The following is a 17,744-nucleotide window of genomic DNA, read 5'->3' on the forward strand; positions in this document are numbered from 1 at the left end:
TCAAAACCAGAAATGAGAGCTCCCCGATTGATGAGCAAAAACCCCGAAAATTGCAAAAAATCCATTTTCAAAGCTCCATATCTCGAAAACTGTCCATTTTTGAGCTTTGTGGCTAAGGACTTTTCTGATCAGTTCATCAAGAACTACAACATATCAAAAATTCAGCCAAATTCACGGAAAGCCATTTCCCATACTAAACGTGCGGGGTCCTTTGACGGAAAATTTTTTTCATTTGGATTTAAAATATGATATGAAGCTCCACGCTACACTTTATGTAGATTGCATCACCAAAAACAGAAAATTCAAGAATTTCGAAAAAAATACTCAATATTCAAGTATCTTCAGCATATTTGTATTAATTTTCATCTAAATTTCAGAAGATATAAATCTTAAATGATTTATTTCAATGGAATGCTAAGAAAGAGTAACAAGGTGAAACATGATAAAAATTATTCCAAAAGAAACTTATCCAAAGAAAAACACATTAACATTTATTTTCAATTGAACATACAACATAATACATTAAATTGTATCTACTACAATACTAAGTTATAATAATAATAATAGGTATTTTTCATATACCTTAATCAATTCTTTATGAATATTCTAATATAGATGACTTCTATATCTCCATTAATTCTTGAATAATTTTTAAATAAAGTAAGATATATTTGGTCAGGTCTTTGAAGCAAATTGTCGAAAAACATTAAAAACGAGAAATTCCAAAGAAACATCATTCAACTGATTACGGTTTCATGTGGATTTTTTCGTGTTTTCTTAATCTGCTTGCGAAGTAAAAAGCTTTGTTACAAACGGTACAGACGAATGGGGATTCACAACCAGTATGCGTCTTCAAATGTTGGGACAAGTTACCTTTCAGAGCAAAGGTTTTCTCGCAGTAATCACATTTGAACATTTTAAGAGCTGTATGAATGGTGAGAATGTGAGTGGTGAGATGCGGCTTTTGCTTGAATGTCTTGTGACAGACTTGGCATTCATGGGGCCTTTCGTTTGTGTGAATTAAAGAGTGACTCTTTAGAGTTGTGGCGTTTGTAAAAGCTTTTCCGCAAATACCACACTTGAATGGACAATTTCCATTATGATAGTTTGTGTGCAATTCCAAAGAAGTTTTGGTTTTCAGGACTTTTCCGCAAATTTCACAAGTGAAAGATTTTTGATTTTTATCATGAACATTCTTCAGATGACTGTAGAGGGTTGCTTTGCAGGAAAGAACTTTTCCGCAAAGCTCGCATTCAAAAGGTACTCTGGGGCTCTTGTTGTAATTCATCAGACCAAGATGGAAACGCTCAATATGCTTCTTCAAAAATCCTGCAGTAGTAAATACTTTACCACACTCATGGCAATGGTGTGTTCTAGTTGGATCTATGACTTCATGAAGCTTCTCGTGCTGTTCCACCGACATTTCATTAGCAAAAACTGAAAAGAAACATATTTCAGGTAAATGCAAACCAAAAATTTTAAAACTAGTCCTGTAAAACAAATTCAAAATTTCCTATGACGGAACAAAAGTTTAAGAAATAGTAATTTTTCGGCAACCGTCCGGGAAGTGCTCACTTCCCGGACGCTTTTTCTCTGAGAAAGTAGCATTTCCCGGCCTAGTCCGGAAAGTACGTACTTCCCGGACTAGGCCGGAAAAGAATCATAGAATTCATAGCAACCGAGATAACGGCTGACAGTTCATATGAAATTAGTTGTCAAAAATTTTCATGTTTTTTTATCGCAATCGCAATAAAATATGGAAAGCAGCAACGATAGTGTTATTTTTTTTGGTTGCCGAAAAAACATTGTACGTAAATTACTATTACGTAACAAGTACGGAAAATAGGGCTTTTTTGGACGAATAGACAAAATTCCAGGACTCGCTTACGCTCGTCCTGGAAGTCTGTGAGTCCAAAAAAACCATTTTCGGGCGTGTTGCGTACAATATTTTTTCGGCAACCATGTAAAATAACACTATCGCTGCTGCTTTCCATATTTTATTGCGATTGCGATCAAAAAACATGCAAATTTTTGACAACTAATTTCATATGAACTGTCAGCCGTTATCTCGGTTGCTATGGATTCTATGATTCTTTTCCGGCCTAGTCCGGGAAGTACGTACTTTCCGGACTAGGCCGGGAAATGCTACTTTCTCAGAGAAAAAGCGTCCGGGAAGTGAGCACTTCCCGGACGCTTTTTCTCTGAGAAAGTAGCATTTCCATAGCAACCGAGATAACGGCTGACAGTTCATATGAAATTTGTTGTCAAAAATTTGCATGTTTTTTTATCGCAATCGCAATAAAATATGGAAAGCAGCAGCGATAGTGTTATTTTACATGGTTGCCGAAAAAATATTGTACGCAACACGCCCGAAAATAGGGTTTTTTTGGACGAATAGACAAAATTCCAGGACTCGCTTACGCTCGTCCTGGAAGTCTGTGAGTCCAAAAAAACCATTTTCGGCCGTGTTGCGTACAATATTTTTTCGGCAACCATGTAAAATAACACTATCGCTGCTGATTTCAATATTTTATTGCGATTGCGATCAAAAAACATGCAAATTTTTGACAACTAATTTCATATGAACTGTCAGCCGTTATCTCGGTTGCTATGGATTTATGATTCTTTTCCGGCCTAGTCCGGGAAGTAACTACTTTCCGGACTAGGCCGGGAAATGCTACTTTCTCAGAGAAAAAGCGTCCGGGAAGTGAGCACTTCCCGGACGGTTGCCGAAAAAATTTTTTTCAGAGATATATAAATTTTAATTTATACATATATACTGAATTATTCGTATAATTGTTAAAAATTATCAGTTTTGATTCAATATTTCTACTACACAGGGTTAGAACTATTTAGAGGGGCACTACAGGAATATTGAAAAGCGTTAGATATACAGGGTGGCTTGAATTACAAAAAAGTTTCGTTATTTAGGGATTAGTGTATTGGTGTTAAGAGATCCAAAATATCTTCAAGTGTTCCCGAGATATATCGAAAAAACTGAAAATCGACATTTTCTTTTTTTCTGTATAACTCGTTTGTTTCTGGAAATAACTTCACAAAATTCGGTTTGAAATCATTGTCCACTATAGAGATTCTAATAGTGTCGTCAGATTTTTTCTGTTTTCCATTGTTTCAGAGACGGGATAGTCAATTTTTTTATTATGGACGCCATATTGGTTTTCCTATAGAATTGATGCAGAAAAAAATTAGAATTCAAAAATGTACCACACTCTAAAAAAATATCGAGTCTAGGTACGAAAATTTGAAGAGTTGTTATGTGAAATCATCACTTGACTATCGCGTCTCTGAAACAATGGAAAACAGAAAAAATATCAAGACACCATTAGTATCTCTATATTGGATAATGGCTATATGATAAATTTCGTGAAGTTATCTCCAAAAACAAATGAGTTATAGAGAAAAAAAAATCTCGATTTTCGGTTTTTTCGAGATATCTCGGAACTAATGGAGATATTTCGGATCTGTTCACACCAACACACTCATCCCTAAATAACGCAACTGTTTTGTAATTCAAGCCACCCTGTCTTTCTAACGGTTTTAGATATCCCTGTAGTGGTCCTCTAAATAGTTCTAACCCTGTATCAAATATTTTACAGCATTCTGTTAAATATCATAAAAAATGTTGTATATAGTGGCGAAACTACACTAGGTGAATAAATTGAAGGATCGAAATAAAATTCGAAATTTTTAGCGGTTTTTCAAATGGCTGTATTTTCGATAACAATGGTCGTATCTCAATTTAAAAAAAAGTTTTTTGAAGCTTGAAGATTATAGTTTAGAGATCTCATGATGAAAAAATTTTTCAAGCAACGTGTACCGCTCAATCCTAATAAATACAGTGTCTAAAATTTCTGCGAAATTTTTTCAGTTTTTATTTTTAGCCTACAGACTTGGAAATTTTTTTTCCAACTTAACCACTATATGGATGACATAACTTGTTTATTCAGCTTCAATATCCTTTTTTCGAAATTTCGATACGAGCATTTCTCTCTGAAATATCGAACTTTGAATTGAAATAGTTATTTATAATACAAGTGCAGAAGGCATTGATATTCTTCCACGAGTTCAAAATTCAAAAACGAGCCACGAAGTGGCGAGTTTTTGAATGAACGAGTGGTAGAATGAGCCTTCTGTACGAGTATTATACATTATTTTCTCTAATTCATTGCATTTTCATTGAAATTAATGAAATATTTCCATAAATATATCTTAGTGATTTTTGCATTGAAAAATGTTGGTTGGCGGAACTGATTTCTTTAAGGCAATTTGATGAATTGACAGATAAAGCCGTGGCGGAAAGTTCGGAGTACCAACATAGAATAATAAAATATAACCATGAAAACTGTGCGTTTCTGATATATTCTCGCACGATTTTGTTCTACAAGATGTGGAAGAATGAACGGAATAACCACAGAATTAGAGAAAGGACCTTTTTGTCTTCAACCATCAATATCTCACCAATCAATGTTTGCACAGAAAATTTAGGTAATGTCTTGAAATCTTGAATGAATTCTCTACAAGAAGTAGCTATGATATTTTCGGAAAAAAAATTTCTTCGTTCTCTACATTAATTTGAAAAGTTAATAAAAAAAAGGGCTTTTGGAGGCTTTTTGGATAATCAAGCGCTGAATTGAAAATATCGAAAAAACCATCGAATGAAACAAAAAAACAGCTCCATGGATTGAATTGAAAATCTCTGGGATTTTTGTAGTGATATTGAACTGTAAAACGCATTGATGGTTTTTTCGATATTTTCAATTCAGCGCTTGATTATCCAAAAAGCCTCCAAAAGCCCTCTTTTTATCAACTTTTCAAATTCATGTAGAGAACGAAGAGAATTTTTTTCCGAAAATACCAAAGCTAATTCTTGTAGAGATTTCAAAACATCACCTAAATTTTCTGTGCAAACATTGATTGGTGAGATATTGATGGTTGAAGACAAAAAGGTCCTTTTCAATTCAAAGTTCGATATTTCAGAGAGAAATGCTCGTATCGAAATTTCGAAAAAAGGATATTGAAGCTGAATAAACGAGTTATGTCATCCATATAGTGGTCAAGTTGGAAAAAAAATTTCCAAGTCTGTAGGCCAAAAATAAAAACTGAAAAAATTTCGCAGAAATTTTAGACACTGTATTTATTAGGATTGAGTGGTATACGTTGCTTGAAAAAATTTTTCATCATGAGATCTCTAAACTATAAACTTCAAGCTTCAAAAAGCTTTTTTTTGAATTGAGATACGACCATTGTTATCGAAAATACAGCCATTTGAAAAACCGCTAAAAATTCGAATTTTATTTTGATCCTTTAATTTATTCCACTAGTATATGACACTGTTTAGGGGAGATAATAGACATAAAAATCATCATATTATGACAAAAGTAAAATATAAATATATTTCAATAGACAAACAAAATAATAAAAATAAATAATATAGTTTGGTATGTCACCAAAATGAGATGAAAATATATTTCCCCTCAACATGGAAATAATTGAGAAAATATGAATATGTATATTCAAAATGACAACTTCATAAAACAAAAATTACTTGTTTTAATTGATAATCACAAAATGGTTCTCGAGCATGACTCGATGCTTTAAATGGTGTTAACAAAAAACACCTTGCGCACAAGGAATTGTTTTACGGACTGAGGGCGTATCAATTTTTGTGCTTCTTTTGACATCCAGAAAACTAAGAAATTGCAAAACAAAATTCAAAACTATTATAAAAGGTTTCCACCTACCTTTTGGGCAGAACCGACACTTATAAAGGGTGTCGGTTTGAGTATGTTTTTTGAGATGGCGCTCAAAATTAACCTGCAAGTTGAACCTGGCTCCACATATCTCGCATCCAAACGGTTTCTCATTTTCATGTTGTTTCATATGTAACTCGAAATTTTCAAAGTCTTCCATTCTTTCAAGACAAATATGGCATGTCAAATGACTTTCTTTGTTATCCTTGTAATGTTGTCTTAGATCCATAACACTTACGAAGGCAGTGCGGCAAACCTGAAAAATATGTGAGCAATGACTAATGCACTAATTTTTTTTTAATATTGATCTTAGTAGAAGGATAGAGTGAAGTAGGATGAAACTCATGCCCAGATTAACCTTGTAGGAACCCCTAGTTAATGGTCTTACTAATCTTTTCTAACTTTATAGAAAAATTTTGTTTATACGATGAATACAGTATGTTCCTAAATTGTAGGTACACCGAAAATGAGAGGTTTTTTGGATGTTTTTAAAAAAATCCTATAAATATGTTCCTGCAAACGCTTTCTTTTCAACATAAAGGGTGTAGTCCGGGAGCCAGGTGCAAATTTGGTTGATTATTTCCTCTCGAGAGATACTTGGTGAGATGCATCAGATAATAGTAACAAAAAGCCTCGTGAACGTCAGCTACGACTCGATTGGGGGGGGAGAGCGGCGACCGCCGCCCAAACACGAAAAAAAAAAAAATACATTCATTCATTTCCTCCCAACTGAAAATTTGTCAAATTGCAGCTAACCCAATATCTAGACGAAAAAATACAATTAGCTGGCTATAGCATGGTGGATTATACGTCAGCTGGTGCCTCAAACATGAAAAAAAAAATATATATTTTCAATGGCAGCTCTGACAGCGACTCTGATACTGAATCAGAGAGTGGAAGTAACTAAATATTATTGTGCAACATGTGGAGAAAGTTCTTTTCTCGCGAGTGTGGCACTCTCTGATTCATTGTCAGAGTCGCTGTCAGAGCTGTCATTGAAAGTGTATTTTTTTTTCATGTGAGGCACCAGCTGACGTATAATCCACCATGCTATAGCCAGCTGATTGTATTTTTTCGTCTAGATATTGGGTTAGCTACAATTTGACAAATTTTCAGTTGGGAGGAAATGACTGAATTTATTTCTTTTTTCTTCATGTTTGGGGGGCTGCCGCCGCTCTCCCCCCCAGCCGAGTCGTAGCTGACGTTCACGAGGCTTTTACTATTACCTGATGCATTCTACTAACTACTGTTTGAGAGGAACTTGGTCATGTATATCTGTTACTGGCTTCCGGACTAGTGGTATAGTTGAATTTTTTTTTTAAAATGTTGTTCTTATAGCATCTGCACTTCACGAGATATTCAACTGAAATTGCATACAAAAATCACAATTTTTTATTAAATTCCAACACTAATTATTTTATTATTTTTTTGTGTGGCTCTACATTGATTAATGCACATAAGTCGTTTCACTCTAATTTTCATCTTTTCAACTAAGAGCATACTTTTGAAATTTTGAGCTTTCATTATTCCTTGTATAGAATTATATCAAACCCAAAATACTTGACAAGATAAAAATAAAAAAAATACCTGGCATCCAAGGTTACCCCTTTTATCCTTGGTAACTCTGATATTTCTGGTCTTCAAATGATTTTTTATATGACTTTGCAAAATTAGTTTGTTGTCACACTTCTTGAAACAATATGGGCACTTGAACATAGGAGGGCGGGAATGTTTAGTATCCATACAGTGGCGAATCAAAGCTGAGTAGCTGTGAAAGGCTTCATAACAGGTTGTACAGGACCTTTGCGGATGATCAGCTTCTTGAGCATGAGCATTCAGTTCCCTGGAGGTAGCATAACCTTCATTGCACACACGACAGATATGGATTTTCTCCCTTGGCTTTTGTTCGATAAATTGCTGTAAATAAGAATATAATCTCACTTGATATTTGGAAAAATACTGAAAGTTTATACTATGTGTATTTCTTCCTATGTCATTATTATCTCAAATCATAAAAAAACGATTTACAAAATAAGCTCTACAGACTTGAACAAACATAGTACTAATTCACGGTAAATTCGTAAGGAGGATGACTATTTTATGCACTTGTCAAATAAAGCAATCAGGAGCTCTAGCTATGATGGGTATGATCCGTATATATCCTTGGTTAGTAAGTAGTTAGTAAATATCAAATTGCTGGATAGGCAGTGACTATTTCCAGAAACTTCTGTGAGTTATCTGTCACCAGAGCAACCACACTTTTATTCTGGTAGAGTTTGCTAACCATGCCCACTCCTCTTTTCATTTAAATAACTTTAATAACATCATTTCACAAACGTTAACGCAACCAAAATGTAATCTTGAACATAACAACTGATCTATATACCTTAAACCAACTTATCCTACGGAAATTTTAGAAATACAGAAACTCCTGAAAAATAAACACAATAAACAGTGGGGTAGATGAAATCAAACTAGCTCTGCCTGAAATAAATGGGATCCTTACACACCTGTCATTTGAGGAAGGAGACGTCACTTATCCAAGAGATGTTGAAAAAGTGTAATCCTAAAGACATGGGTAACTACCAGCCTATCAGTATTCTTTCGAACTTCTCAAAAATTTAAGAATTGATAATGTGCTCTGCAATAACAGAATTCCTGAATAGTTACGACTGCTTGGTGGTTTCTTAAAAGGGAAATCCACACAAACAGCTATATTTGAACTGACCAAAAGTATACTGAAACTGCTGGAGAACAAATTAGCTCTGGAAATATTTCAAAAGTATACGATTCAAAAATTTCTCTACAATTAACTACAAGCTCACGGAATAAGAGGAAAGGCATGTGTATGGGAAAATAAAAGGTAAAAATCAACAAAGACGGGGAGAATACCGAGTCTGAAGAAGTTATGAACGATAGAGGTATAGCACAAGCATAGCTATAGCATAGGGCCTCTTCTAAATTTTTTTCAATGACCTAGGAGATATTGTGGAGGAAGAAGATTGATAAGCTACACAGATGACACCAACTTATTGGTTGGAGCAGATATAAAAAGTGGCTTAGTCAGAGCAATAGGATACAAGAATGGTTAAAAAATAATGAATTAGTAAATTGGGAAATTTTTACAAATGAAACATAATTCCTGAGGATTTTCATAGACTCTTTTCTGTCCTTCAGAGCAAATGCAGAATAATCAAAAACTAAGTCAAATTATTTTGAATAAGAAATCATTGAACATATTGTATTATGTGAATTTCGAATCTAGGCTCGGATATGGTACAATTTTCTGGGGTACTACTCAAAATTAAAGAGAAATGTTCCTGCTACAGAAGAGAACTCTACGAACAATTTATAATCTAAAGTTTAGGGAGACATGTAGGAATTCGTTCAAACAAAACAATTTATTCACAGCGTACGGTTTATGTATTTATGAATGTCCTGTATTTCTTCATAGGAACAAAGATAAATTCATAAGACATAACACTATAGTAATAAGTATAATAAGAGAACACAAAATTTAAACTTTCCAATAAACAGATTAACTTTGAATGAAAAACATCCCGCATATAGCTGTATAAGAATTTTCAACCAGTTACCGAATTGTTCAAAGAATATAAGTGGCCCAAAAATTTTTAAAATGAAATGAAATCATAGATTATAAATAGTAAACAATATGAATTAGGAGATTTTTTCAATGCTAAATTTGGTCGATTATGTTTGATTTCAGGACACTATTTCATTTCAGATTGTTATCTTGGTGAATCTTATTTCAAATAAAAAATATTATTATTATTATATTGCCAGATTATTGTTAATGATCATTTTCCATAACATCCGACACTCAAGACTATTATTTAAATTATGGAGCAAATACCCTACAGAGCAATTAAGAACTTTTAGTTGTTATGAAAATAATAAGAGATTAACCATTAATAACTTCTAAACTTTTGTCTGTATATACGAAGCAGGTTACCTGAAATATTGGAAACCGGTAGTTACCGCTCTGAAATTCTCGGCAATATACGGATCACTCCTCATTTGACGCTATCAGAAAAGCCATGAAATTTTACGCGTTTATGAGAAAAACTTTGTTTATAAAAATACAAAATAAAATGTTTTTGCTGAAATATCGATATTTTGGGAATAATATCCATAAATTAACTATATGAAAAAGTTAAATAAATACAAATATATGAATAAGGAGATTAGAATCTGAAAGTTGATATAAACTTACCCCATCAACGTAATTCACATCTCCATCGATAAACTCTATAGTTTGGTATTCTTCACCATCTCCCTCTTGAACATGTCCCTCCACATAAGCAGCAGCAGCAGCACCATCGGGAAATTGTACGGGATTCAAAACTTTCACTGTATTCAAAATATTATTCATATCTTCATAATTTTGTACTGTATTTGGATCATCAACTGTAAAAAACTCTACATGTCAACACAAATTGATGTATTGACAAAAAGCTTATTTTAGTCTTCACTCATGAATGTTTCAATTATCGATTTTTGTTAGTTCAAAATATAATTTCAATACTCAACTTGTTAGTTCAAATGATATTTAAAGATATAAGTGAAGAAGTGAGATCCTTGAAAAAAAACTTACAAAAATCCTGAACTAAAGAATTACCAATATTTGTGAAATATAAAGGATGAATAAAAAAAATGAGGGCTGTTTATTGAAGTCATGCTAATATTTACGGGATCGATTCTTAAATTTAAAAAAAAAAAAAAAAAAAGTTGTGAATGACTCAACTTTATAAATGAAAAGATGATGAAATTAAAAAAAATATATATTTTTTCGGCTACCGTCCGGGAAGTGCTCACTTCCCGGACGCTTTTTCTTTGAGAAAGTAGCATTTCCCGGCCTAGTCCGGAAAGTACGTACTTCCCGGACTAGTCCGGAAAAGAATCATAGAATCCATAGCAACCGAGATAACGGCTGACAGTTCATATGAAATTAGTTGTCAAAAATTTGCATGTTTTTTTATCGTAATCGCAATAAAATATGGAAAGCAGCAGCGATAGTGTTATATTACATGGTTGCTGAAAAAATATTGTACGCAACACGCCCGAAAATGGTTTTTTTGGACTCACAGACTTCCAGGACGAGCGTAAGCGAGTCCTGGAATTTTGTCTATTCGTCCAAAAACACCCTATTTTCCGGACTTGTTACGTAAATTACTATTTCATAACCACTGTGCTACTATTGAATCTCTATGAAATTTGCTACACGTCTTCAATGCATCAGATGCATTTCCTGATGTACAAACTTATGTTTTTTCAACCAGTTGGTTTAAATCGACTACTTTTGGAAAAATAAAATGATACGCCACTGCTTTCAAGATAATAGTAATTTACGTAACAAGTCCGGAAAATAGGGTTTTTTTGGACGAATAGACAAAATTCCAGGACGAGCGTTAGCGAGTCCTGGAAGTCTGCGAGTCCAAAAAAACCATTTTCGGGCGTGTTGCGTACAATATTTTTTCGGCAACCATGTAAAACTGCTTTCCATATTTTACTGCGATTGCGATAAAAAAACTTGCAAATTTTTTACAACTAATTTCATATGAACTGTCAGCCGTTATCTCGGTTGCTATGGATTCTATGATTCTTTTCCAGACTAGTCCGGGAAGTACGTACTTTCCGGACTAGGCCGGGAAATGCTACTTTCTCAGAGAAAAAGCGTCCGGGAAGTGAGCACTTCCAGGACGGTTGCCGAAAATAGTAATTTACGTAACAAGTCCGGAAAATAGGGTTTTTTTGGACGAATAGACAAAATTCCAGGACGAGCGTAAGCGAGTCCTGGAAGTCTGTGAGTCCAAAAAAACCATTTTCGGGCGTGTTGCGTACAATATTTTTTCGGCAACCATGTAAAATAACACTATCGCTGCTGCTTTCCATATTTGATTGCGATTTAGATCAAAAAATATGCAAATTTTTGACAACTAATTTCATATGAACTGTCAGCCGTTATCTCGGTTGCTATGGATTCTATGATTCTTTTCCGGACTAGTCCGGGAAGTACGTACTTTCCGGACTAGGCCGGGAAATGCTACTTTCTCAGAGAAAAAGCGTCCGGGAAGTGAGCACTTCCAGGACGGTTGCCGAAAAAAATTATTTTTGAAATAGTCATTCTTTCCAAGCAAATGTGATTTTTTTATTTCATTTCTGATACATCGTTTTCACTGACAAAATCTACTTCAGGGTTAAATAACTTGTGAATCGATTGTTAATTTTTTCATGCTTTCGAGTTCGTTGAATGTAAAACAATAATAAGGTCCCAAAAATGTAATTAGTTATTACTTATACTTATTCCAGGATAACTATATTCATGTGTTCAGAAATTATAAGTTCTCGTTCATTCAAGAAGTAATTTGATCTCTCAATTTTTTTACAGCCAATAAACAATTTCAACCATCTGGTAAAATAAATATACTTACGAGTATCCCCTTCACCTTCGGGAACCTCTTGCAACCAATATTCTTGTTCTTCACCATCTCCATTCTGCTTTATATATTCCACTTCCATACCTCCATTTTGAATCTGATGCTGAACCATCTGAGATAAATATTCATCATCCTGGTTTTCGATTTCCACTTTAACGTGCCCCATTTCTGGTAGTTGCTATAATTTTAAAAAATTCAAACTGATGATAAATAAAATATGTCTCTTAAAATAATAATAATGGCCTTTATTGAATTTTTCAAGTAAAATGAACATAAAGAGAAAAAAAATATATAGTTGATAATTCAAACTCAATTATAAGGATGAGTTCAGATGGGATATTCACACCCCCCTTTTTAAAACTCAAACCTAATACCTTCTAAACGAAGGAAAATCCTTCTACTCAAGAAAAAGGAACCAAAACAGGCATCGATTACTGGAGCTCTAATTAGCGATAATAATAATACAGCGATACTTTCTCATCGCGGTTTTAATTGATTATGTTCAAACTCTCCAAAATACAGTACGCTGCCTTTTATTCATGCACAATATGTTGTTTTATGCTATACTGTATTTGTTCTGTAATGTTGAAGAGAGTTATGTCTCGTAGAGCTTGTCAAATGATATTAGAAGTAATTTTATGAAGCAATAATATTATAATTGATTTTCCATAGATATTGGTGATGGAATTAGAAAAGAAAATCATTGTCTTCAACAGATACTAAATGAAGAAATGGTTTGAATTTACAACATAATAAAATAACAGTTTGAATATTGTATTGAAATTATAAAGATCCTTATTCTTAAGGCAAATGGTTTGTTTCCTACACTAGTAAAATATGTGAAATATTATAGAGTAGATATACAAACCTGTTCTATATGTTCACTCAGCTGCTGAGGAGTTATTTGTTTCTTATCATGATGGTAAGTATGATCTTTAGAAACATTTCCATTCTTTTTTGTTTTAACCCTATCAACAACTCTTGCTATTGATGCGAGGGCTTGTTGAGTTTTCACCACCTTGTCCTTGAATATATATGCAGCTATCAGGCTTTGTAAGCAAGTCTGACATATATTTTTTGGAAATATGTCATTCTTTGTAATCTGGAATATTAATTATGAGAATTAGTATGGGAATATCATAACTACAACACCGCTTAGATAACTATTGAGTGACTTGTATACTTATAATAATTTGTGTTGATGCTTATTCCCCGTTTTTTTACAACGAAAAATAGATTAAAGTAACCTGCTATGGAAACAAATGAAGTCAATCATTTGTTAAAAATTGAAAATTTATTTTTTCTATATTTTGTAAACAAAGATTTTACCAAAGTAATATCAAAGATACTTCTACTCTTTGGTTTGATGGTTCATCCTATTTGTGTTAAATTCTTCCAACATAGAGTTGAATGTCGATAAATTGAGCGGCAAATCAAAATTGCGAATTATCTATATCATTTGGTGAATATAAAATGTATAAATGAAATATAATAGTATGAACTTACTCTTTGACTAGTACATACGGATAAAAGTTTCGCTAGAGGTTCGTTCTCAAAATAAGTTTTGAAAAGGTCATAATTAGCAACCTCCATGCAACATCGGCACATATTCGTGAAGTCTTGAACAATTTCGGGCGAATTCATGTTCGGCGTCCTTTCAATAGCTATCTCAATATCAGTTTTTGATTATAAAACTCAAATACTTATTTCAATTTGAATTAGTAAGTATCACTGAATATTATAATAACACAGATTTTTTTAGGCTAACACAGATTTATAGAATTTACCACAGAGCAACTTGTGATCACCACACGTAGAACAGGGAAATGGCGGTTTCTATGAACAATAATGGCGTCACTAGCGTTCTTTTCCATTGGTCGATGGTCTTGTGTAGAACTAGAAATTACGACGTTGCCAAACCTAATATTCTCGATGGCTATCACAAAATATGGGGAAAAATAAGAAGCAACGCAATGATCTGGCAACATGGATATATGGGATGCGTACGCAGCTAGTCTATGTACGCAGCATCCATCAATTCAACCCCACTATTTTCCATGACGCAACATTGATATTCTCGTCTATAAAAAAGACGCAATTCGGTGCATTTTCTAGAAACTGTTGGGATTTAATTTAATTCTTTTTATTGTTAAAAATATTCTTAAAGCAAAACATTTCCAATTCATTACGGAAATATATTTTTCCTAAACCAACAAAATAAAAACAATTTTTATATTTCGAAAATTTTAAGTATTTATCAATCTCAGTCACATGAAAAGTTAAGATCGAAAATTCGTTTTCAGAAACTCTCATACAATTCTATAAAAGCTAGAAGTAGGTATATATTTTATGACTGATTCAAATTTCATATAAGAGAAATAGCTGATATGAATTTAAAACCTGCAATGAAACTTCGTTTTTACTAATGCGGAATGATATTGCATAACATATTTACATTATTTAAAGACTTTAGACTATGCAGTAAGTTCAATCTAATTCAAAATCCGTTCGGCAAAATGGCAAGTAACAAGATTGACCGAACGGCGCTACGATCGCTGGCAACGCTGAAAACCAGGGGTGGTATAGGTAGAAATTTCTGAATTCCTAGTTGAACACTTGAACATTTATCATATTATTCGTGATAAGTTTGTTCAAATTTAGCATTGTTTAGGTAGTTGATAATTTCTGTTATATTGAAAAAGATTGGCCAAATCTTCAGAGTTGTCTGTTATTATTTTTATTTTGAATAATTCATACCGGGCCATGTTAATTTCAACACGAATGAAAAATAACACAATTTATTCATTAACTTTCTTACAATGTTCTCCATTTCAATCTAATGTTGTCTATATTTTGTCTGTATTTTTAACAACTTTTTTTCAATACTTCATTAAGTGGTGGATCAGAAATCGACTACATTCGATTTCGCTCAAGAAAAATTTGCCAAATTCTTCAACGTCACTTACTTATCACAATTCATTATTAAATTCTTCTTAGAACTGTCCTTGATTTATATTAATCATAAATATATAATGTTTTCAATATTTGAAGCAATGTCGATCACTAAAATTGAACGTAAAGGGTTACAATTTCCTAGATATTTCGACAGCAAGGGTAAGATTTTAAATTGCTTCAGGTCTTCAATAACAAATTTTTCACTTTTTCCAATGAAATCAAACGACAGGTATTCGATAAGTTTTGGCATGCAGACCTTCACAAAATCAAGGAGAAGCTATATAATTGTTCAAACTGTTCAAATTTTACCTAAGCGTCAAACCAAAGATTAGGGTCCTTAATCTTTGCGTCAAACCTTGAGAACAAAATTCTACGGCGTACATTCCAACCATAGACTTATTATCCTATGATACGTCTATGATTCCAACCATCAACCAATAAGAAAAGGTGTGCCCCAGGTAAATGTACTGGGCAGTGTATATACCATACTATCATAGTATAAAGAATCCTTATACATACTATGATACTATATATACTACCGAAGTGAAGGAATTTTTACTGATGACAAAGTAATACTAGCTACTGATGAAGATTTGGGGCTGCACTTTGCAGTGTGAGATTGAAAATATTGCTCTGTTGAATATTCATTACGATTTTGAATTCTATAGTGAGATTAGATATCCTAAGAACATCTGTGATCTTCAGTTCAATCTCCGAATTATAAAGGAAATTTTTCATATTTAATTTTTTCACAAAATACAATTCACATTTGTTGGATTTATTCAGCTAGGAGTCTAAATGTTATAAAATATCGGTTTTACACCCTCAGAACATTCAACTACCATTACTTGAATATTGTATATCCAATTTTGAGCCCTGTTACTGAGTACGAGTCATGTTTCATAATAAAAAAATGAAATCAACACAATTATGAGTTTTATTAATTAATTACTTAAGTAGAGATTAGCACAGTGCCAATTCTCAAATAACCGTTTGAGATTTTTTGTCTCAGTATTACAAACATTTGAAGGCATATGTGGAAAGGTTATCGAGGGTCAAATTATAAAGCACGGAAAAAGAATATTGGACATGCCCTCAAGAGAAGTGTTAACTATAGACACGTGTTTCGGGCTTTCGGCCCTCATCAGTACGGTGAAATTATAAAGTACGGAAATAGTATATTGTGCAACAAGTGGGGAAAGTCCAACTTTTCTCGCGAGTGTGGAAGTTTGTGGCACGAGCCTGCAAGGCGAGTGCCGCAAACACACGAGCGAGAAAAAGACTTTCTCCACATGTTGCACACTATACTTTTTCTACAATTGCACAAATTTCAATAATTCAAGTAATAGAATTGATTCAAATCAAAATGACCTTCGTTGACAGTATGTGCCAATTCATTGCGTTTCCATAGAAACGACTCAAAAGCCCAATTTCATTGGTCTACCAAGCGAGGTGTGGGCAAAGTGCCGTGGGGAATAATATTTCCCACAGTATGAGCAATACATAGTTTTGAAATTGAGTAAGCTATGGAGAATATGCTACTTTCCATAGCAGTTGTAGGAAATAGTAATTTACGTAACAAGTCCGGAAAATAGGGTTTTTTTGGACGAATAGACAAAATTCCAGGACGAGCGTAAGCGAGTCCTAGAAGTCTGTGAGTCCAAAAAAACCATTTTCGGGCGTGTTGCGTACAATATTTTTTCGGCAACCATGTAAAATAACACTATCGCTGCTGCTTTCCATATTTTATTGCGATTGCGGTCAAAAAACATGCAAATTTGTGACAACTAATTTCATATGAACTGTCAGCCGTTATCTCGGTTGCTATGGATTCTATGATTCTTTTCCGGCCTAGTCCGGGAAGTACGTACTTTCCGGACTAGGCCGGGAAATGCTACTTTCTCAGAGAAAAAGCGTCCGGGAAGTGAGCACTTCCCGGACGGTTGCCGAAAAAGAATATATCAATATTGGACATGCCCTTAGGACAAGTGTTAACCGTAGACACGTGTTCACCGTACTGATGAGGGCCGAAAGCTACAGTTAACACTTCTCCTGAGGGCATGTCCAATTTTTTTTTTCAGTGATTTGATGGCATAATTTATGTGTTACCCTCATATTAACGAAGTATATGGTATAGGAGACTATATTATATGGAAGAAAACTTGTATCAAGCCGTCCCTGTATTTTAATGAGTCGCTCATTTGAACTACAGTGACTATTTTAGAGTCACTTTTATTTGAACTCCTCGAGTCTCAAATCGTTTCCGCATAAGATGAGATCTTAGAATATGTATAATTTTATTCTAAGGTTGTATATTTTAGTCTTCATCGAAAAATATTGTTATTTAGCACTTGATATAATGGTTTCGATAATTCCTATTGTCAAAGTTTGTAATGAATTTGTTCAATTTTTCAAAACCTTCATACAAATATTCTGGAGATCTGAATATTTTCTGATGAAATTGAATACTTCAAGAGACGATATTTCAAAAAATTCATCCTGTATCGTTTTAAGCTTTTTATGTGAATAGCCATTAATTGAATAAGATTTCTTCGCAAAA

At 33.5% G+C, this 17,744-nt stretch overlaps 1 protein-coding gene across 3 annotated transcripts; it reads right to left on the reverse strand.

The window, feature by feature from the left end:
* Nucleotides 1–474: 474 nt before the first annotated feature.
* Nucleotides 475–14,085, reverse strand: LOC123679874 (oocyte zinc finger protein XlCOF6-like). Of its 3 annotated transcripts, none has more exons than XM_045617410.1 (7): nucleotides 13,736–14,085; nucleotides 13,098–13,331; nucleotides 12,224–12,407; nucleotides 10,006–10,199; nucleotides 7,359–7,688; nucleotides 5,763–6,027; nucleotides 475–1,437 (listed from the first exon to the last, which is right to left on the reverse strand). In XM_045617410.1, the coding sequence occupies exons 1-7, from the start codon at nucleotides 13,871–13,873 to the stop codon at nucleotides 746–748; spliced, it is 2,037 nt and encodes a 678-aa protein (XP_045473366.1). In that variant the 5' UTR covers nucleotides 13,874–14,085; the 3' UTR covers nucleotides 475–745. The 3 variants fall into 3 exon arrangements, with proteins under 3 accessions (XP_045473366.1, XP_045473367.1, XP_045473365.1); XM_045617411.1 differs by having other exon boundaries at nucleotides 10,006–10,142; nucleotides 13,736–14,067; XM_045617409.1 differs by having other exon boundaries at nucleotides 10,006–10,211; nucleotides 13,736–14,067.
* Nucleotides 14,086–17,744: the final 3,659 nt, after the last annotated feature.

The sequence above is a fragment of the Harmonia axyridis genome, chromosome 5, assembly GCF_914767665.1.
Source record: "Harmonia axyridis chromosome 5, icHarAxyr1.1, whole genome shotgun sequence".
Lineage (NCBI taxonomy): Eukaryota > Metazoa > Arthropoda > Insecta > Coleoptera > Coccinellidae > Harmonia > Harmonia axyridis.